This window comes from Saccoglossus kowalevskii, chromosome 7, assembly GCF_978046115.1.
Source record: "Saccoglossus kowalevskii chromosome 7, keSacKowa6.1, whole genome shotgun sequence".
Classification (NCBI taxonomy): Eukaryota; Metazoa; Hemichordata; class Enteropneusta; family Harrimaniidae; genus Saccoglossus; species Saccoglossus kowalevskii.
The window spans coordinates 15,465,277-15,483,398 of NC_140647.1; the positions used below are offsets into that span (position 1 = coordinate 15,465,277).

Below are 18,122 nucleotides of genomic sequence, written 5' to 3' on the forward strand. Positions count from 1 at the left end.
CTCATTTAGTTGTAAAAAATGGCCGCCATGCTATATAATGGGCGCGTAGTATTTTACATATCAATTGGGCATAAGCGGCCGTAAACGAAACTCGGCCGTGAATTCTGGAAAACCATATCGGCCATATATAATTGTATGATGGTTCGTGGCATTTAAATTCCAGCATGGGCAGGCCCAATAATTTTCATTTTTTGATAGTTTGCTTTTATTTTTTCCATTCGTCGTTATCACAAGATGTGTAAGTATACGTTTCTTTACTTGTTACCTGTCAACGATTACTACGCGATGCGACTTTAGTTTATTAGTAACCAAGTTATAAACACAATTGTCCCCGCTCTGTTCGTTATTCCTGGGTTGACATGGCTCCATGTGATAACGCCATTGTGATTTCTTTTATGTTAAAACTTGCCATTTTTCAGGGGTTGGCACTTATTTGATGAGCCACGGTGTTGAATATATAACACACAATAACCGCACGCACCGAGATTCAAATGCAATAAAAAGACAGAGCTCAAACTGTTCGGTTTCAAACTATTCGCTGTTGATTAAGACATTCCGGTACGATTTACTAATGTCAATGTTTTTTTAACAGGTCGCATTATTGTAAGGAGCCCTACACAACGACAAGGATAGAAGTGACGCGGGAAAGAGAGGAAAAGAAAGATCTGTGTTCATTGGCTAGTGTACTATTAGCTGATGACTGGGAGAAAGATGATAGTAAGAAAAGTATCAATCCTGATGACTGCTTCTATTTCAAGTAAGTGTACGCCGAATCACCATCAGAAGAGACATAATTTAACGATTTCGTGTCCTGTGCCCCACCCAATGTTGCATGTAAATTGTTTGCAAGCATCCCATAATACGTAGCTGCAGTGGATCTACAAGTATGTGATTGATCTACGGTCTGGGAGAGACATGCTATGTGATGTCAAACTATCATGTAATTATAGGTATAATTTAGTTCCGTCCATTCTATATGTCAATAAATCAACAGAAAGTATATTCTCTATTTTTTTCAAAATCTTAACATGAGAGTGAAAACGAAGCATGACCTGAAATAGATCTGAATTTGCAATTCCATTCTCTCAGCTATTTTTTCCCGCTATTTCGTTATGCACAGACTTTGCCAAATTCGATAAAATAGTACGTAGCTTTTTAAACGTGTTTTCCGGTACACTGGTTGTCGTATTCTATGTTTTTCGAATGGGGATTCTTTCAATTCGATACATAAAAATAAAGAACTATCTTCATATTAGTTGGTTTGCCATGCGAGATATGCCGTAGTTTAACTATCATCCCGCCGTCGCGTCGTACATGATATGTGTCCCATGCGACGTATGTAAAGCATGTAAAATAAATTATCCGTTCATATGATTACTACGCTTGTTGCGCCACGAGATGCCACTAACTTGGCGCTATAAAATGGTTTATTTTAACTATTATCCACGTGATAACAGATATGGTATATGTGTGTGTATAGTTCATAGAGTAGAACCGTTTCATTTTTTTATTTTCTCCGAAATTTCTTACTTTAATTAATGACAGGGAGGAGGGAAATGGTTCCAGCTATGCACATCACGACTGACAAATACTTTGTCTACGCGTTCTGTGTCGTCTGTATCCCCTTCCGCGTGATGGTTGTTTCGTTTGATTTACATTATTTTAACGGGACTTATAATGAACACGTGACTAACACAGTTCGCCAAGTAATCTGAAGTCACGTACAAACGAGTTACGCATTGTCCCACGACAAGTTTTGTGCAAATTGCCAATATACCGACTCTCAGTCGAGTCGTTGAAAAAGTCGTAAATACACCGACCACCGATAAACAGAGAAGATATCACGAATTCTACCTGTTCTGGCGTAACATTCACGTCAATATTTATGACAAAACGACAAAACTGTGGTAAATATGCAATTTAATTAATTAAACGAGCATGGCGTTTGTTAAGTATGGCAGTAACCGCCTCTGGGATGACACTTGCTGACATCTGCTGCGCCGTTAGCAACCCAGGACAGGAAAGAGTACGCAGCAGCTTAGAGAGTTGTGATTGGACAGCAGGTTAATGTGCATCCTAACTATCTTGGAAAGACGATAAAACACGTCTTTGTAATAAAAGTATTCGCATAAAGGAATGTGTCGGTATGTGACATAAAATCTACAGTAATTATCAATGGCATATGTGTATTTCCACGCCATTTACATAAGTTTAAATTACTTTGTTTCATAACATTTATTTCCGCCGATGACGTCACGGAATTATTGATATATGTCGCGCGATTATTTTGAATTATAATACAGTGTGCTACCCATTATTAAAACGACGCTTTCTCATTGGTCGATCGGTACCACGTGTAGTCCTGTTATCTGACGGTGGTCGGCAGTTTTCAAGTTCGAGGTCAATGCACGAACATACGAACAAGTTTGTTCTTGTCTTAGAAATATACAACGTGTTCCCACATTTGTAAAGATATTTTAAGCCCACCATGAATATTTCACGTGTTTTCGCATAATGTTTATTAGTGACTTCGGGGGACTTAGTATAATTGAAAGGATTAAAGGACACGGTTCTGACCATTATTGGGCGATCTCAGAGGTCGGACGCTTGAATAACGGGCTCGATGCACCTTGCTCATTTTTGCACACATCCTGTTTTTGCGAGAAATAAGAATCTGAAATGCCACAGAAATTGGTACAAATTTGAATGTTATCATTGGTATTCATGGTAACACTATTTAATCATAACTCAATTTTGCTCATGGAATGAAAAAAAATAAATAAATATGTTATTATAATTGATTGGAATCCTAAGATTCAAAATTTGAAAAATTGACATTAATTCAATGAGGTTCGAGTTGGATATTAGTTTTCCGCTATATTCAATGGGGCGTTTTTTCCCATGATGCATCGCATATATGTGCAGCCTGAGTAACACGCCTAGTAGTGTAAAATTTAAAGTGACCCCAAACTGTTCTAAAAGGCAATATGAACGAGAGGATGTAATTTTTAATATTGTATTTCGTTACTGTATGTTGATGAATACATTGGAGTATGATTTACCGCTACCCTGAACACGCTCTTCTTCAAGTTGTAGTACATATCTGAATATTCGTTCAATGAAACAATGAAATTCTCTAATACGCATGTGCATTGGCTTTTTTGGTACGTACAATAAAAGTCATTGCACATGCGCATGCGCATGCACATGCACAAAATTATATTTTTTTCGTCTATATTTTGTCTTTGAATGCCATATTCCACCTGTTCGATATAACTGGTATTTTTAGAAATTAAAACGATATAACATGACAATGTTTCCTTAACTATAATTTGATATTGCATGGTCGAATTTAGATGCACCCTCTGATGTTGGCTACAGAGCCAATAAGCGTGGACGGAGGGAGCAACATTACGCCGATCATGTCAGCTATCACCTCGAGACACCAAAATTATCTTATTTATCTCCTGGAAGTGTCATGATATGCGGAATAACGGCATTTCAGGGAAAATTGTTAATGTTAATTGTACGCATTTCTTTAACCAATTGCGTCAAAGAATGCAGTCGACGCTTGGAGGCGTTCGACTCCATTACAGAAATGAGTGAGACTGTTGTCGCATAAACGAAACACGCACGTATGACACGCTTTGTGAATACGAATTGGCACTCTAATAATTTGAAAAAAGACCTGAAATGAACATAAATCAGTTCTTTCATAATTTCACTAGTAATTTGAAGAAGATATGTGATGATTGTGTGATCATCTCGCAGTTCGCGAGACTTCTTCAAAAAGCACGAGATCTTCATTGCATTTTACCGCAGTCCTGTGATATAACATCACCTCGTTTGCGCTTATTTTAGGCGAGAGGTAGTGGAAGAAGTCCAGGTAGAAGCGGAGCGTGACGTGTGCTGTGAAGGCTGGCGGGGAAAGGATTGTAATGAACGTAAGTTGTTCCGAATTTACGCTGAGTTGATGGGGTTTTGGAGAGGGTGTATGATTCGGCGTTAATGTGATGTAATGGCTGTGTGTGGGATAGTTTAGACTGTTTATGTTGATCACGTATGACTACTTCTTATATGCTATTTTAGATCTATTTATAATCACCGCATCACTTCGTCAGTATGTACAGGGCATATTTTTATTTCGAGACACTAGTATATCTGAGAAGAGAACATCTTATCATGACAATATAATTATGATTTAGAAATAGTTGTAAATACTGATAAAGATGCTCGTTAATTGTCTTGATTACAGCTATATGCGACCCCGGCTGTCAGAATGGTGGTAACTGTATTGGTCCAAACACGTGTGAATGTCCTGTTTTATGGGAAGGGAACACATGCCAAACACAAAGAGGTAAGTATAATGAAGGTGAATATCACGAAAAAAAAGGGGCAAATGTCAAATATAAAAAGGTGTATATTAGGGAATTGTAAACTTGTCACATAAAGAGAGGCGACTATTATTGGAAACTGACATATGTCAAATACGAAGAAATGAATATTATAGGTGAATATTAAGCGAAAGTGACACATACTAAATACAAAGAAGTTAATATTATGGAATTGGGCACTTAACAAATATAGGGAGGCGGATATTAGGTGGAAATGGACATTTTATGACAAGAGGACACATGTCAAATTAAACTCGCGTAGAATCAACACTTGAAAGGCGATGATGTGACATGCTATATATATATATATATATATATATATATATATATATATATATATATATATATATATATAGTAGGGTACCTCATGGTCCATACATCAATTTTTGGAATCCAGATAAAATCTTATCCCGTGTTCTAATCAGCCGTCCCCATGTGATACATTCGCAGAAAACGAGTTACCTTTCGCAACATGCGTAGCGTGGGGCACCGACCACTTCCGGACGTTCGATGGTAGACGTTACAACTTCGACGGGCCATGTTCCTACACACTTGCACAAGACGCTGATGGTACATGGAGTGTCAGGATCAAAAACGTCAACTGTGATACTCAGAAGAACTGTCACAAGGTATTTACATAATAATACGGCTTATTCTCAATTGTAATTATACCCATTAGTGTAGTTTTATTACAAGGCGAAACATAACAGCCTCACGGGTTTATTTTATCTGGCAAATCTCTATCGAGATCCTGCTAACATCGGCACCATGTTGTGCGCATCAATTGGTATAATGACGTCGTTTGACCGCATATTCTGACTCGGTTCTTTCCACACGTTTCAAAAACCGCCCGAGCTCTAAGTAGCATACATCGGTGTTTTAATTTTCACAACGGTAATATTACCGTTCATATATTAATTCACCCAAATGATTACCAGTAACTTATTGACAAACACTAAATAACACCCAACTCAACTCTGAAATAAGTGCATTTTGTTATTAATAAAAGAGAGTGGAGATAACGCTTGGGATTGGTGACAGCTCACACAAGGTATTCGCAGATGAAGGGGTACTGCAGATTAATGGAGACGATATAGACGCATTACCATTCCAGAAAAAAGGTATGATTTGAAGCACAATTAAGCGATGATGATAAGCGCCACCATGCGGCGCGGAATTAAAACTTTGTCACGGTGTGACTGAGGCGAAATATCACCACCCGATACTGGTGTGGGCACTTTACAAGAATCTACAAGTCATTTATTTTGAATACAAATTTTGATTTTCGTTCTGAAATTTTTGTTTTTGCAGGTCTTGTCATAAAGAGAAACGGTGACTATATATTTCTAGAGAGTGGTTTAGGTGTTAGTGTTAAATGGGATCACGCATCAGCTGTTTACGTCACTGTAGACAAGGGGGACGCTGTACAGGGTATGTGTGGTACTTATGACGGCGATCTGGAAAGTAAGTAACTTCATTATACTTAAAGCGGGAGGATCGTCACTTGCGCACGCGCGGGAATTGGGTCCCAAGCGACGATAACAACACACGCAAAAACGCAAAGGCTCATTGGTAGACGCTTGTTTGTAAACAATGACACGCTATGGCCATCTGACGCATCCGCATGTGACGACTCCTCCGCTTTAACCTCGTATATGACCAGTAACTAAACGACAATTATGTATTTCACATATTTGAGGCGAAATGGAACATGATTCAGTATATTCGAAAACGACACTTGCGAATACCTATAGATCATTTTTTACTCGGAATTCAACATACTGCTACATTTATGGATATTGTCATTGTACGCACCAATACTGAATGTGTTGGCCTCGGTGCGTATTTGTGGTCGTAATTTATTTATTTATATTTCTGCAACGCATTTGACATAAAAATAAAATAGTGGGTTGTTGAACGTAATGTGAAAATTCTTACCGTACTATTCATAATATGTATCCAACAGACGATTTCCTTATGAAGAATGGTCTTCAAGCAGCTTTCCCTGCGGCATTCGGGAATTCGTGGAAATCCCTCGGCGTGGGAGAGGTAACATATTCTTTAATCGATAACACTTTCGTTTCTACACACCGTTAAATGTATATTCGAATTGCAATACTGCTAATATAAAGTAAGTTTGTTGTATAATATAATCTTTTTTATATTTTAAATATAGTCATGTCCCGACACGAGTGACCCTCCATTGCCATGTAGTGGTAAACAAGATTTTCTGCCAACTGTGAGAGAGCGATGTGATATTATAACAACAGGGAAGTTGTCAGAGTGTGCTGAAACTGTAAGTAATTTTCACAGACCGACAATCTAATTATATTAGTCGTATGTGTGTTAAATGATTGCCTGAAATATCGATCTACAGTCGTTCGTTGATAACATATAATAAATATATACATACCAAACTGAACTACGAACTATGGATTTGCTTCCACGTTAATTGGCGTCACAGAAGCGCGTCGTCGTTAGAGGATTATTAGAAACTGTCATGGTGCATTGCTTATACTAACTAGTAGATGACCAATTCACATTTTATAACTACAAACACTAACTTCAGTAATTTAAATACGACATGTGTCAGTATGTTCATTATTCGCACTGTAATCGCTACTTTTTTGTTTAAAAAAAATAGGTTCATCCACTCGCCTTTATCAACTGGTGCGTCGCGGACCTTTGTAAATATGCCGACAATGAAGAAAAAATGACAGACGCCTTATGTGAAGTTTTGACGATTTATTCTAGAGAATGTTCCGCTAAAGGAAAAATAATAGATTGGAGAGAACAGGACTTCTGTGGTGAGGAGAAAGAGTTTTAAGGGACAAATTTATCCTGGGAAACAATACCAGACAATATGCCTGGGCAACATTGGACTTAATGACGTTAGAAATTCAATGTTAAACGATACATTCAAATTTTAGAAATATATACTTCAGCCATTTTGATGAACAAAAATGTGTGTTGTAACAACACCCGTTTCCTGTTTTTATTTACAGCCAAGAAATGCCCCGGTAACCAAATTTACATGGAGTGCGGGTCAGCGTGCCCCCGTACTTGTGCCACTGCCAATTATGACTTGGCGAAGTACTGTGATGCAGAATGTGTTAGTGGATGCCAGTGTCCAGAGGATACCTTCCTGGAAGACGCAGAATGTGTCCCCGCTGATCAGTGTCCATGCATCCACAACAGAAAGAAATATGGATCTGGAGAAGAAGTTAAAACCGGATGCAACGTTTGGTAAGATTTTATATATTTGTGACCTTTCACATCTCCAAACTACTGATATATACGTCATAACATGCTGAGATTATAGATGGGTAATATATTAACTGCAGAATATGAACTTGAATTAGGTTAATTTTGTGAGATATAAGCAGAAAGGCACAGGAGTTAGGAGGCTTTGTTTACCCTTGAAGGTCTGTTACATTGTTGGTATGTTTGTCCAAGAGAAAAGAACCCCCAGTTAGTACCAAACACGAAATGTATCGAACGCTAAGAACAAGACATATACTTTTTACACACTTTCTGTTTGCACATGTTATGGGAATGTTGTCTTACACAATTGCAAAGTTAGAATGCAACTTTAACAATGTGCGTATTTATGATAAGTTCCCCGTCCCTGACACTCACCGTAAATATATTACGTTACCACGAGTCGCTATTTGTAACAACTGTTTCTATTGTTCTTTGATTTAGTACTTGCCAAGCTGGTAAATGGGAATGTTCAACGGAACCATGCGAAGCGACCTGTTCAATCCTCGGCGATCCTCACATCATTACGTTTGATCAAACCTATTACAAGTTCCAAGGAAACTGCGAGTATACCATTTTAGAGGTAAGCCGACTGTAGAACTACGTGACCAGCAATAATTTACCATCGCCTATACCTGACTAAACACAACAATCAAATGGTAGATATCATTCGAGCTTTATTCCATTTGAGATGCAACCACAACACGATTATATTCATTTTCACTAAACTAAAATCCCGCAACAGAAAAGTTAAATTAAATCCCCATGACATTACGGTTAAATACTAGTAGTATAAAGTATAAATAAAACGACGACAACAACAACAACAACAACAACAAACATAAGTGATAGACGAACTCAGTTAAATCCAAGTAGTCATCGTAGAGGGCGCACATAATGTTCAGGTGATTTGTGATATGTAACGTGCTCAATGCTATTTTTCATGAATACAGGACGTCATTGACGGAAAAATAACAATCACTGGTGAATTTGGAAAATGCGGAAGTGACGGAGCTGTCACGTGTTTGAAATCTGTTACAATCAATATTGGAAAGACTGAGGTGCAACTGTATGACAAACAACGCGTGAAAGTGAACACCGTCGAAACAACGTTGCCATTCAGAAACGGTGACGCTACTGTTAAACGCGCAACGTCAATGTTTGTCTTGGTGGAAAGTCCCGGATTAACCATTCTCTGGGACAGCAAGACACGACTTTATATTACATTAATGCCACAGTTCGTCAACAGGGTAAGTGATTCTGTTACTCCTCTGGCGCGTGATGGCGCTATTGCGACACCAGCGCCACCAACCGTTAATAAACTGAATACAGACATTTTCTGCGTTGGTTCTCAGAGAACCAGGTTTCATTAATTCAATATCATAACATGATATTTAGAATTAAACGACAGTCTAGCGAACTTATAGTGCAATTGCACCAGCAAAACCGGCCTGAATCTCAGTTAATCAAACGATTTTGCTTTCCATTACCTTCACATATCATGGGATTACGTTCTTCTTAACCAGGTACGAGGTCTATGTGGTACGTTCGACTTCATCCAGAGTAACGATTACGAGTCTCGTGACGGCGACATTAGTGATTTCACATTTGCCAATTCGTACAAAGTTCGAGGTGAATGCTCAGACGTGGGCGAAGAGCAATTCCAGCCGTGTATGATCAATTCACAGAATGCCGACTATGCAAAATCCAAATGCGAATTTCTCCTATCGCCCGCCTTCAAACGATGCCACAGAATAGTTGACCCCGAAATGTATTACGATATGTGTGAGTACGATGTTTGTGGTTGTAGCAATGCCGATGACTGTCTGTGCTCCGCTATCGCGTCATACGCCAAAGAGTGTTCAAGAAATGAAGTCATTATAGACTGGAGGTTTGAGGACCCCGTCAAGAACATATGCGGTAAGTATAAACGCAATCATTAGAATTACGTAATAATATGTATACTTATGTCTATATATCCCCCTATACATGTTAACTATAACAATGAAAAATGATATGACTAGTACCTCTTACCTTCCATGCTATTTCGAAATAGCACACACATTTTCAGATACAATTTTCAATTTTGTGAATACGTCGATTATTTATGACATAAAGCTGGGGTCATTATAAATGTTGTATAAATATATATTGTTTAAAATCAAAATAGATGCTAGAATTTAAACTGACTAATCCAGAAATAGTATTGGGACATCACTAGTTCTACTAATTAATATTAATGAGTTAGTTCAACAATCAACAAGCGCCTAAATAAGTGATCGGTGACAATTATACTCGTAGGCCGTTAGCTAGAGAGCCAATCACTACTAAATATTTTAATTTGATTAAATGCTGATGATCGGTATTTACATTTTTTTTATAAATACGTTTTTAAGATGAGGCACAGCTTTCTGCTTTTTACTGTACTTATGTTTGTCAATTATGTCTTGAGAATATTTTATTACAAACTATTTGATTAATGTATATGATATTCCGATTTCTCAGCACCCAAATGTGAGGGTAGCCAGATATACAGCGAATGCTCCTCGCCATGTGCCATCACTTGTAGCGAACTGAGTTCCGATCAAGAATGTACCAAAACAGAGTGCATCGCAGGATGTAATTGTCCCGGGAACACCGTACTCGACGACTCCGGTAACTGTGTACCGCCTTCAGAGTGCACATGCACATATATGGGCAAAGTGTACTCCGCAACACAACAGATTGAACGGTCATGCCAAACTTGGTAAGTGCATATACTAGTAGATTGTGTGTCATACTTGTGTTTTCTCCAGTGTGTCCCAAACAGTGTTTTTGTTTGAATAATTGACAAAATGTAAAGAGATGTGTTGTCTTGTTTTCAAAGTTTCAAAGTAATATTTTGGATTCGCCAGGCTCCTAGATTTATCAAGTTAATTAGACCCAGAAGCTGTTTTACTAAATCTTTCAAACGTTGATAGTGGAACTAGCAGCTAACGGTATCGGATATTTTAATTGTGTTCCAAAAATGTATCCAAAGACCTGGAGTATAATCACATTTCTTTGTCGTACATCGTACATATATTGCACCTTTCCTGTACAAAGCGCCCTCTGTCGTTTCTGCGACGCGACGAATGATACGAAGGTCGTGCTTCAATGAAGATTTTGTTTTTAGAATATTATATTCCAGATGATGAACGCCCACATACGTCATTTTGACGTCACAGATGCGTTCCGCCACGGAAGGCGCGCTTTATTTGAAATGATGTATTCGGCAATGATGACAACATTACACCACATAATTGCAGGCTTTCCATGCAACTTTACACGCAACTTTCCAGGCTTTTCACATAAGTTTACCAACTTGACACCTGAGCCATGTTTTTTGATAATCGAACACACACACTGGGAAAACAGTGTTTATTAATTCCATTTCATACATCTTGTGTTTTATGCAGTACCTGCAATGGTGGTCAGTGGGATTGCCTAGGTGAAATGTGCGAACAAAAGACCATCTGTCCTGGCAACAAAGTCTACAGCGAGTTTGTCTCACCGTGTCCGCTAACGTGCGAGAATGTTGACAACTACCAAGATTGTGGTGCATCCACATTTCCAGGATGCACTTGCCCGGAAGATACCGCACTTGACATGCAGGTAGGTAACCTTACGATACCGTGCTTGAAGAAGCGCACAAGACAGAGGACGGGAGGGGGGGGGGTATTTTTTATTCAATCGTATCATCGATAAATGTCTTCGTGTGTGTAAAAAAATCACCGGTTGCATCAAACGGCCAGGCCAGGCTGCTGGTCAGGCGATCATGTCACGAAGTTCGCATTATAAAACGTCTCGTATATTAATAAGACCCTATAAATTGCTACATTAGAAAGGCCATCAACGATAGGTGTTTTGAAACACAACTCTATAATGAAGTCAACTTATTAGTAATGCCAAGAATGCTAGTATTTTTTCACATTTGGCGTGAAAACTCCCCATGATAAACATGCTAGTTATTTAAGTACAAACAGAACAAGCGACGTTACCGACGCGTCCGTCACGGTCGTGACCAGTCGCGCAGGGGTCTGTCGTCTTTTTTGTAAATCGGGGTGAATTCAACAATTGACAGCTGAAAAAAAACAACATTATATTGTTTTACTAGTGTTGCTTTGTTGTATGTACGAAAACAGTGTATGGTCGGTATTATCCGCAAGTTAGTCGAAATATAGTAGATATATCAATTTGGTTAGTGCCTCGTCCATATATGCATAAGTTCTATGGAGTGTGCTTTTAGTCCTGAACACGAAATTTACATGGCTGCTGATTGAAAACGTAATTATAGCATTATCAGATCGATCATAATTACGTTATTTTAACAAACAAAAAAAATACCGGTATATTATATGGGGGTTCTCTCCCATAATGCATTGCCATGTGCAGTAACATGCTAAGTAGAGTAAAATTTGAGTTCGGTACACATTGCTGAACAGAAGGAATCAAATTTACAATACTAGAAATAGTAAATAACATGGATTTTTCATTAGATCAGTTAGATTAACAGACTGATTTATCAACAACAAATATATAATGCAAAGTTATCAAACAAAAATAAATAATTATTTGTAAAATACTTATAACTGAAAAACAAAACTGAGGATGTTTGAACAAATCAAAGAAGATTCTTATAATTTTGAAAATTAAAACTTACAATGACAGAATTTAGAACTAGTAATCACAACTTGGCAATAGAAAAAAAAAGGCCTACTTAACCGAAAACAGAATGAAATAGAAGATGAACTGCATTTTGTTATATGTTCTCAATCTAAATTAAAATCATCAACAAATCATACACAAAACATTACATTAATGCGGAAAGCAACGGGTGAAATTTAATTTCTTTATGACTGTCATAATAAAAAAGATAGGTTCATAACTCACCTCATCAAGAAATGAAAATGCCATCTGATATGTAACGCTTGCTTTATTCCATAACCTTCTTTCTTTCTGTTTATAGTAGTGACTGTTACAACTAATCTTTATTGCTATTAACTGATAGATACATTAAATGCAATAAAGTTATTATTATTATTATTATTATTATTATTATTATTATTATTATTATTATTATTATTATTGTAGACTGATTCATGTGTAAAGCCCGACCAATGTCCATGTCGTCATAATGGCAAACGTTATGAAGCCGGGGCTATCATAGACAAAGATTGCAATGTATGGTAAGTAGTTAATTATTGAATCTTTTAAGTTAATTATTTCCAAACCAAATGATAACATAAAAAAGAATATAAAATAGAGCAGGGCTAAGTGTTTTTAATATGTTTGTATCCACAGCCAATGTAAAGGAAGAAGCTGGGAGTGTACAACACAGAAATGTGCAGGTAAGTACACTGTGGAATTCTGTTAACATGGACTTGGTACAATTTAAGGTAGCGAGACTATTATTTGCATACTTGTTTTCATCTTCTAATTGTGACCAAATGACTACAAATAGACCCAGGAAAGTATATATTTTTAGAATCGCCAGACTTCAAGCTTTACAAAGATGTGTTTGCCATGCCCGTATCTGCATTCTATGACCCGTTACTTAATCAAAGGTGAAAAATTACTTTTTCTGTAAAAAAAATAATTACGCATTTATGCTGGCGATAAGAAGTATTTTTTTCACTTTTCCTAGTTGTTCAATAGTCTGGTAAATTGAATGTGTCTGGTCAGTTTTATGCAAGCAACGCGTTTTAAAAAATAGTGTGCTGAATTTCAATTACTGTTTTAGTCGCATTGCCCCCAACTCAAACCACAACTCGTTGGTAAATAATCGATGAAATAGTTTGTCTGGACACATTCAAGTTCCTCTCACTGTCACCTTAAAGCTGTGAATTTGGTGTTAATCCGACGACAATAAGTATACGTTATTTTTTGTTAAAGACCTTGTATTTTGAAAAACATAAACTCCTAGAAAACGTCCATGAAGTAACAGCAAAGATTTTCAAGCTTGTTTATCGGCACAATCAATTTGTTTTCCCATCAAGGTCTGCTTTAACATGTGTTGGGACATCCAAATGTGTAAGGCTATTGGAAACCCAAAAAATAAAGGAATGGGATAGCTATAATTGGCTAAATTCGGCATATGAAAACACCAAAATCAATGATTTTTTTCAGTGGCTGTGTGACCTTGTGTCTGACACATTCATATGCAAATGACTAATCTGTGAAACAAACAGGGGCGGAGACAAACCACTCAAATGTTTGGAAACACTCATTGTGTCAGATAGCTACTGATAACACATCCTAACATTGCTTTGTCTTGAGTTTATCTTTGAAACTTATAGGCACACAGATTAAACCTGTGTTGTTGATTTTGGAAAACACTGCTGAGGGTGCCTTGCTTCCCTTCAGAAAATCTACATTTTAACCAACTTACATGACATTCTATGTTATGTTGACTTTATCACATGAAAGTTTATAGTGCATTTCATCAATTAATAAATAAATGTGAAAATCGTAATTTTCAACACAAATAATAGTCTCGCTACCTTAAACGGTTTCTGCAACATCTTAAAATTATGAGGTCAATACAAAACTACTTACATATTGTACCTGATTGGCTACCCAATCCCGGTACCTAACAGTCAGACCTATCAACAGTTTGTCAACAATTTAACCTTTTCACCACCAGTTCCTTCTTTTCATCACAACTTCAAGAAATAGTCTCATTTATAGTCTGCACTTTCCTTCAGAAGATTTGAACATCATTTTTTGAGTAAACACTGAAAATTAACTTAAATTGTATATGTTGGCTCCAAAATTAGGGTTCATTTCCAGAAATATTGAAGAATCTAAGAAATAGTTGCAGGCAAATTTGGACGACAAAGTCTGGTGGTGAAAAGGTTAATGAAATAACAGAATCAATGCATCCCATCAAAAGACAAATAACATGAACATTTCTGAATATTACAGGTTTATGTACAGCTACTGGTGATCCTCACTACATCACGTTCGATGGAAAACAGTTTTCTTTCATGGGGGAGTGTAACTACCTACTTACGGAAGAAATCAGCGGTGCATTTGCTGTCACGGCTGAGAATGTACCATGTGGAACCAATGGTATCACATGTACTAAGTCGGTCAACGTTGACATCGGCAGTGTTAAAATACATCTACTGCGTTACAAGGAAGTTACAGTGAACGGTGTAGAGATCACACTCCCAAAGAAGTATAATACTATAGAGATTGCAAGAGCTGGGCTTTTTGTCGTGATCACAACTGAAATTGGTCTAACAGTAATATGGGATGGAGGTAGGAAGAATTCCAATTCCAGTCTGAGCATAGAATATTAGTTCTCAAGTGGTTGGGCAAATGAAGGGCATTTGTGAGGGCAAATAAATAGACTACACTTTTTTTGCTTTCTCAAATTAGCAGAGGCGAATTATTTTTTTGCTTAATGTGTACATGTACATATCTCTTAGTAGGAGAATTATGTATTCCATTCACCTGTGATGAGAAAAAAAAATAATGTAATAAAACTTTTGAAAAACTCATATAACTTGCAGTTTTAGTCTTGCAAACATATAATTCAGAAAATAACTTCTTCCTGATAGTTATGATACATGCATCTTCCTGAACCAATTGCCGGTGACTATAAAACTGAATAATTTAATGAAAAAACATAATTACATCTAATAAACCATTTGTTTGTGTAAATCTTAATTTCAGCTACTCGTGTATACATTAAAGTAAAACCTGAGTACAGTGGACGACTGGTGGGTATGTGCGGCAACTACGATGGTAACAGGGAAAACGACTTTAAAACACGAAGTGGAATAGTGGAACAAGTATCCGATAACTTCGGCAATAGTTGGAAATTATCTGACTCGTGTGGTGATGTCAACAATGCAGAAACTCTTAACCCTTGTAAGGTATGTTTGAGAGAAATCTTGTGTGTAGCCTAACATTTAGTACTTTAATATTTCTGAGGAGTCAATAAACAGTGCTATGAATAATGTATATACCGATAGTTTAAATTTTTTTTAATATTGTACATTGTCCATTGTTTTCATTGATTTTCAGGAAAACCCTTGGAGAGCTACGTGGGCTCAGAAAAGATGTAGTATACTTCGGCATCAAGTGTTTGAACCCTGTCACGCCCTTGCTGATCCGGAACCATTTGTGAAATGGTGTCAATTTGATGCATGTGGGTATGTATGACAAACTCTTATTTCATACATTATTTTCCCCCAAATCAGAAAACTACATTTGCATTGTGTTGTATTTTATTATATTGGATTCACCATTGAATGAAGGCTAATTGATTACTGAGCATAGAATGTACACTGCCCGATGCTAGTCATTTAGATATGTGACAATTTATTAACGCTCTGTTGTAGATGTGACTCTGGTGGTGACTGTGAATGTTTGTGTACTGCCATAGCAGCATATGGTGAAGAATGTAACAGAAAAGGTGTTTACATTAAGTGGAGAACACAGGAACTATGTCGTAAGTCGATTAAGTTCAATAACTTTAACCTCATGTATTAGTGTGCTTCAAACCTGTTTTGAACATTGATTTGGTATTACGAAAATTGCTAGGCAGATATGCATCAATAGACAACACGTTTTGTTATAGTACTGTAAAATCTGTATCGGAAGCTGCAGCTTCTATTAAAATGGTAGAATGCAACAGAGGGCATGCGGCTTCTATTAGAGCATCTATACATATGAGAAATGGTGAATTTTTAATTCTCAATTATTCAAAAATAATGGGTGCGACTTCTATTAGGGATGCAGCTTCTAATACAGATTTTACGGTAGTAAGGCCTGCAAGATACTTGAGTCTGTACTTGTATGTCCTGCCCTTCACCACACTACAAGATTAATGTAGAAAGCATTGTCACATATAGCAAAACAAAACCATGCTACTTATAGAGTTGAATTTAAAAAAAGATAAATTAATATAGTCAAATAAATTAAATTGAATAATAAGTTAAAAAAAAAAATTAATACAGCCATATAAATTAAGTTAAAAAATTTAAGTAATGCAGCCATATTAGTTGTTCCCTATAGTGACAAAGCACATTCTTCATATACATAGGTCAAATTGACACCATTCATTGTTTTGATCTGTAATTTGACAATTAATTTTTTTTTAAATATTGACAATATGATTATGATTACTAGTATATAACCAAACACAGTTTCCATTGCTTTCACACATTTATTTTTTTATTTTGACATCACACAAGCACTTTGTCAATAGTACATAATATCTTATAAAATCTAATTCCAAAATATATCAGTGGTTATTTCGATTCATTTATATTTTTCACTTCAATAATCGAGGCCTGGTTTTACAAAACAGGTTCTAATACATGTTTGATTAATATGACAATGTCATCTATTAATATCCATGGAGAAAGATAAATATATATTACATACTATCAATGTACATGTATATACCGGTATTAGATTATTGTTGTGACACTCGTAACCCCAATCACCCATGTAAAACCCGCTATATGTCATTTTCAGCTATACAGTGCGAAGAAGGGTATGTTTACGAGGCGTGTGGACCGATGTGTCAGCCCACTTGTGATGATATAGACGAGGAATTGCCAGATGCATGTTCAGGATGCCTTGAAGGTTGCCACTGTCCAACAGGAACTGTGTCACAAGGTACATTCACATTTCACATGTCATATGACCATATATGGTAGTGCTGTTACTGTGTTTATGCAATTTTCAGTTTTGAGTCAGATGACACAATTATTATCAATTATTACATTTGTACAAATTTATATGATGTAAAAAAGATGTATATAACAATGACCAATTTGAAATAATCAACGATTATGGTTTACAGCAAAATACCATGAACAAAGTTTAGCCTTATAGCAAGTAGCAAGTGACAAATAGAATGAATATGTCAATCAATAAAAAATGTCCCAGAAATGCCTCAGTGCAAAATACTTAATTCATCACTGATTCCCTTATTTAGGCGATGCGTGTATCCCAGTTGATCAATGTCCATGCAAGCATAATGGGGCCAGTTACCCAGAAGGCACGGTAATTCATGCAAACTGTATGAACTGGTAAGTCTCCCTATATTACTTGGATAATCTAATACAATCTCATATTAAGTATATTATGACACATTTACAGATTCATATTCTGACAGTGTTTTCAGGAAACATTGATATAACATTGTATGTCTCTTTGTTCCAGCACGTGCAATAATGGACGTTTTGATTGCATGGGTGAATCCTGTCACGGTAAGAACCACACATACTATTGGAGGATTTAAATTTTGTGTTACTAGAAATAAAAAGAATATAAGATAATGTTGATTATTTAATGGCCTCAAATGACATTTTTGATTCTGAATACAAACTGATGTATTGGATGGTGTGTATTTTCAGGTATTTAAAGTGCCAAATAATGGACATGCTCCCACATAATGATCGTTTTTAAGTATCTCTCATGCAA

General features: G+C 36.7%; 1 protein-coding gene and 2 long non-coding RNA genes across 3 annotated transcripts; all 3 read left to right on the forward strand.

The window, feature by feature from the left end:
• The first annotated feature begins 65 nt into the window (after positions 1-65).
• On the forward strand, positions 66-14,490 carry LOC144348180 (SCO-spondin-like). Its single transcript, XM_085501797.1, has 19 exons — positions 66-238; positions 593-757; positions 3,862-3,944; positions 4,256-4,357; positions 4,845-5,023; positions 5,404-5,515; positions 5,706-5,858; positions 6,361-6,443; positions 6,571-6,690; positions 7,039-7,201; positions 7,400-7,640; positions 8,100-8,238; positions 8,609-8,905; positions 9,182-9,575; positions 10,161-10,401; positions 11,093-11,288; positions 12,768-12,862; positions 12,978-13,024; positions 14,453-14,490. The coding sequence occupies exons 1-19, from the start codon at positions 165-167 to the stop codon at positions 14,488-14,490; spliced, it is 2,922 nt and encodes a 973-aa protein (XP_085357923.1). The 5' UTR covers positions 66-164.
• A 1,240-nt stretch (positions 14,491-15,730) lies between these two features.
• LOC102802382 (uncharacterized) lies at positions 15,731-16,100 on the forward strand. The gene is made up of 2 exons (XR_014929980.1): positions 15,731-15,838; positions 16,028-16,100. It is a non-coding gene; the product is annotated as an uncharacterized LOC102802382 (long non-coding RNA).
• Positions 16,101-17,646: 1,546 nt separating this feature from the next.
• Positions 17,647-17,908, forward strand: LOC144348181 (uncharacterized). Its single transcript, XR_013419795.1, has 2 exons — positions 17,647-17,728; positions 17,862-17,908. It is a non-coding gene; the product is annotated as an uncharacterized LOC144348181 (long non-coding RNA).
• The last annotated feature ends 214 nt before the right edge of the window (positions 17,909-18,122 follow it).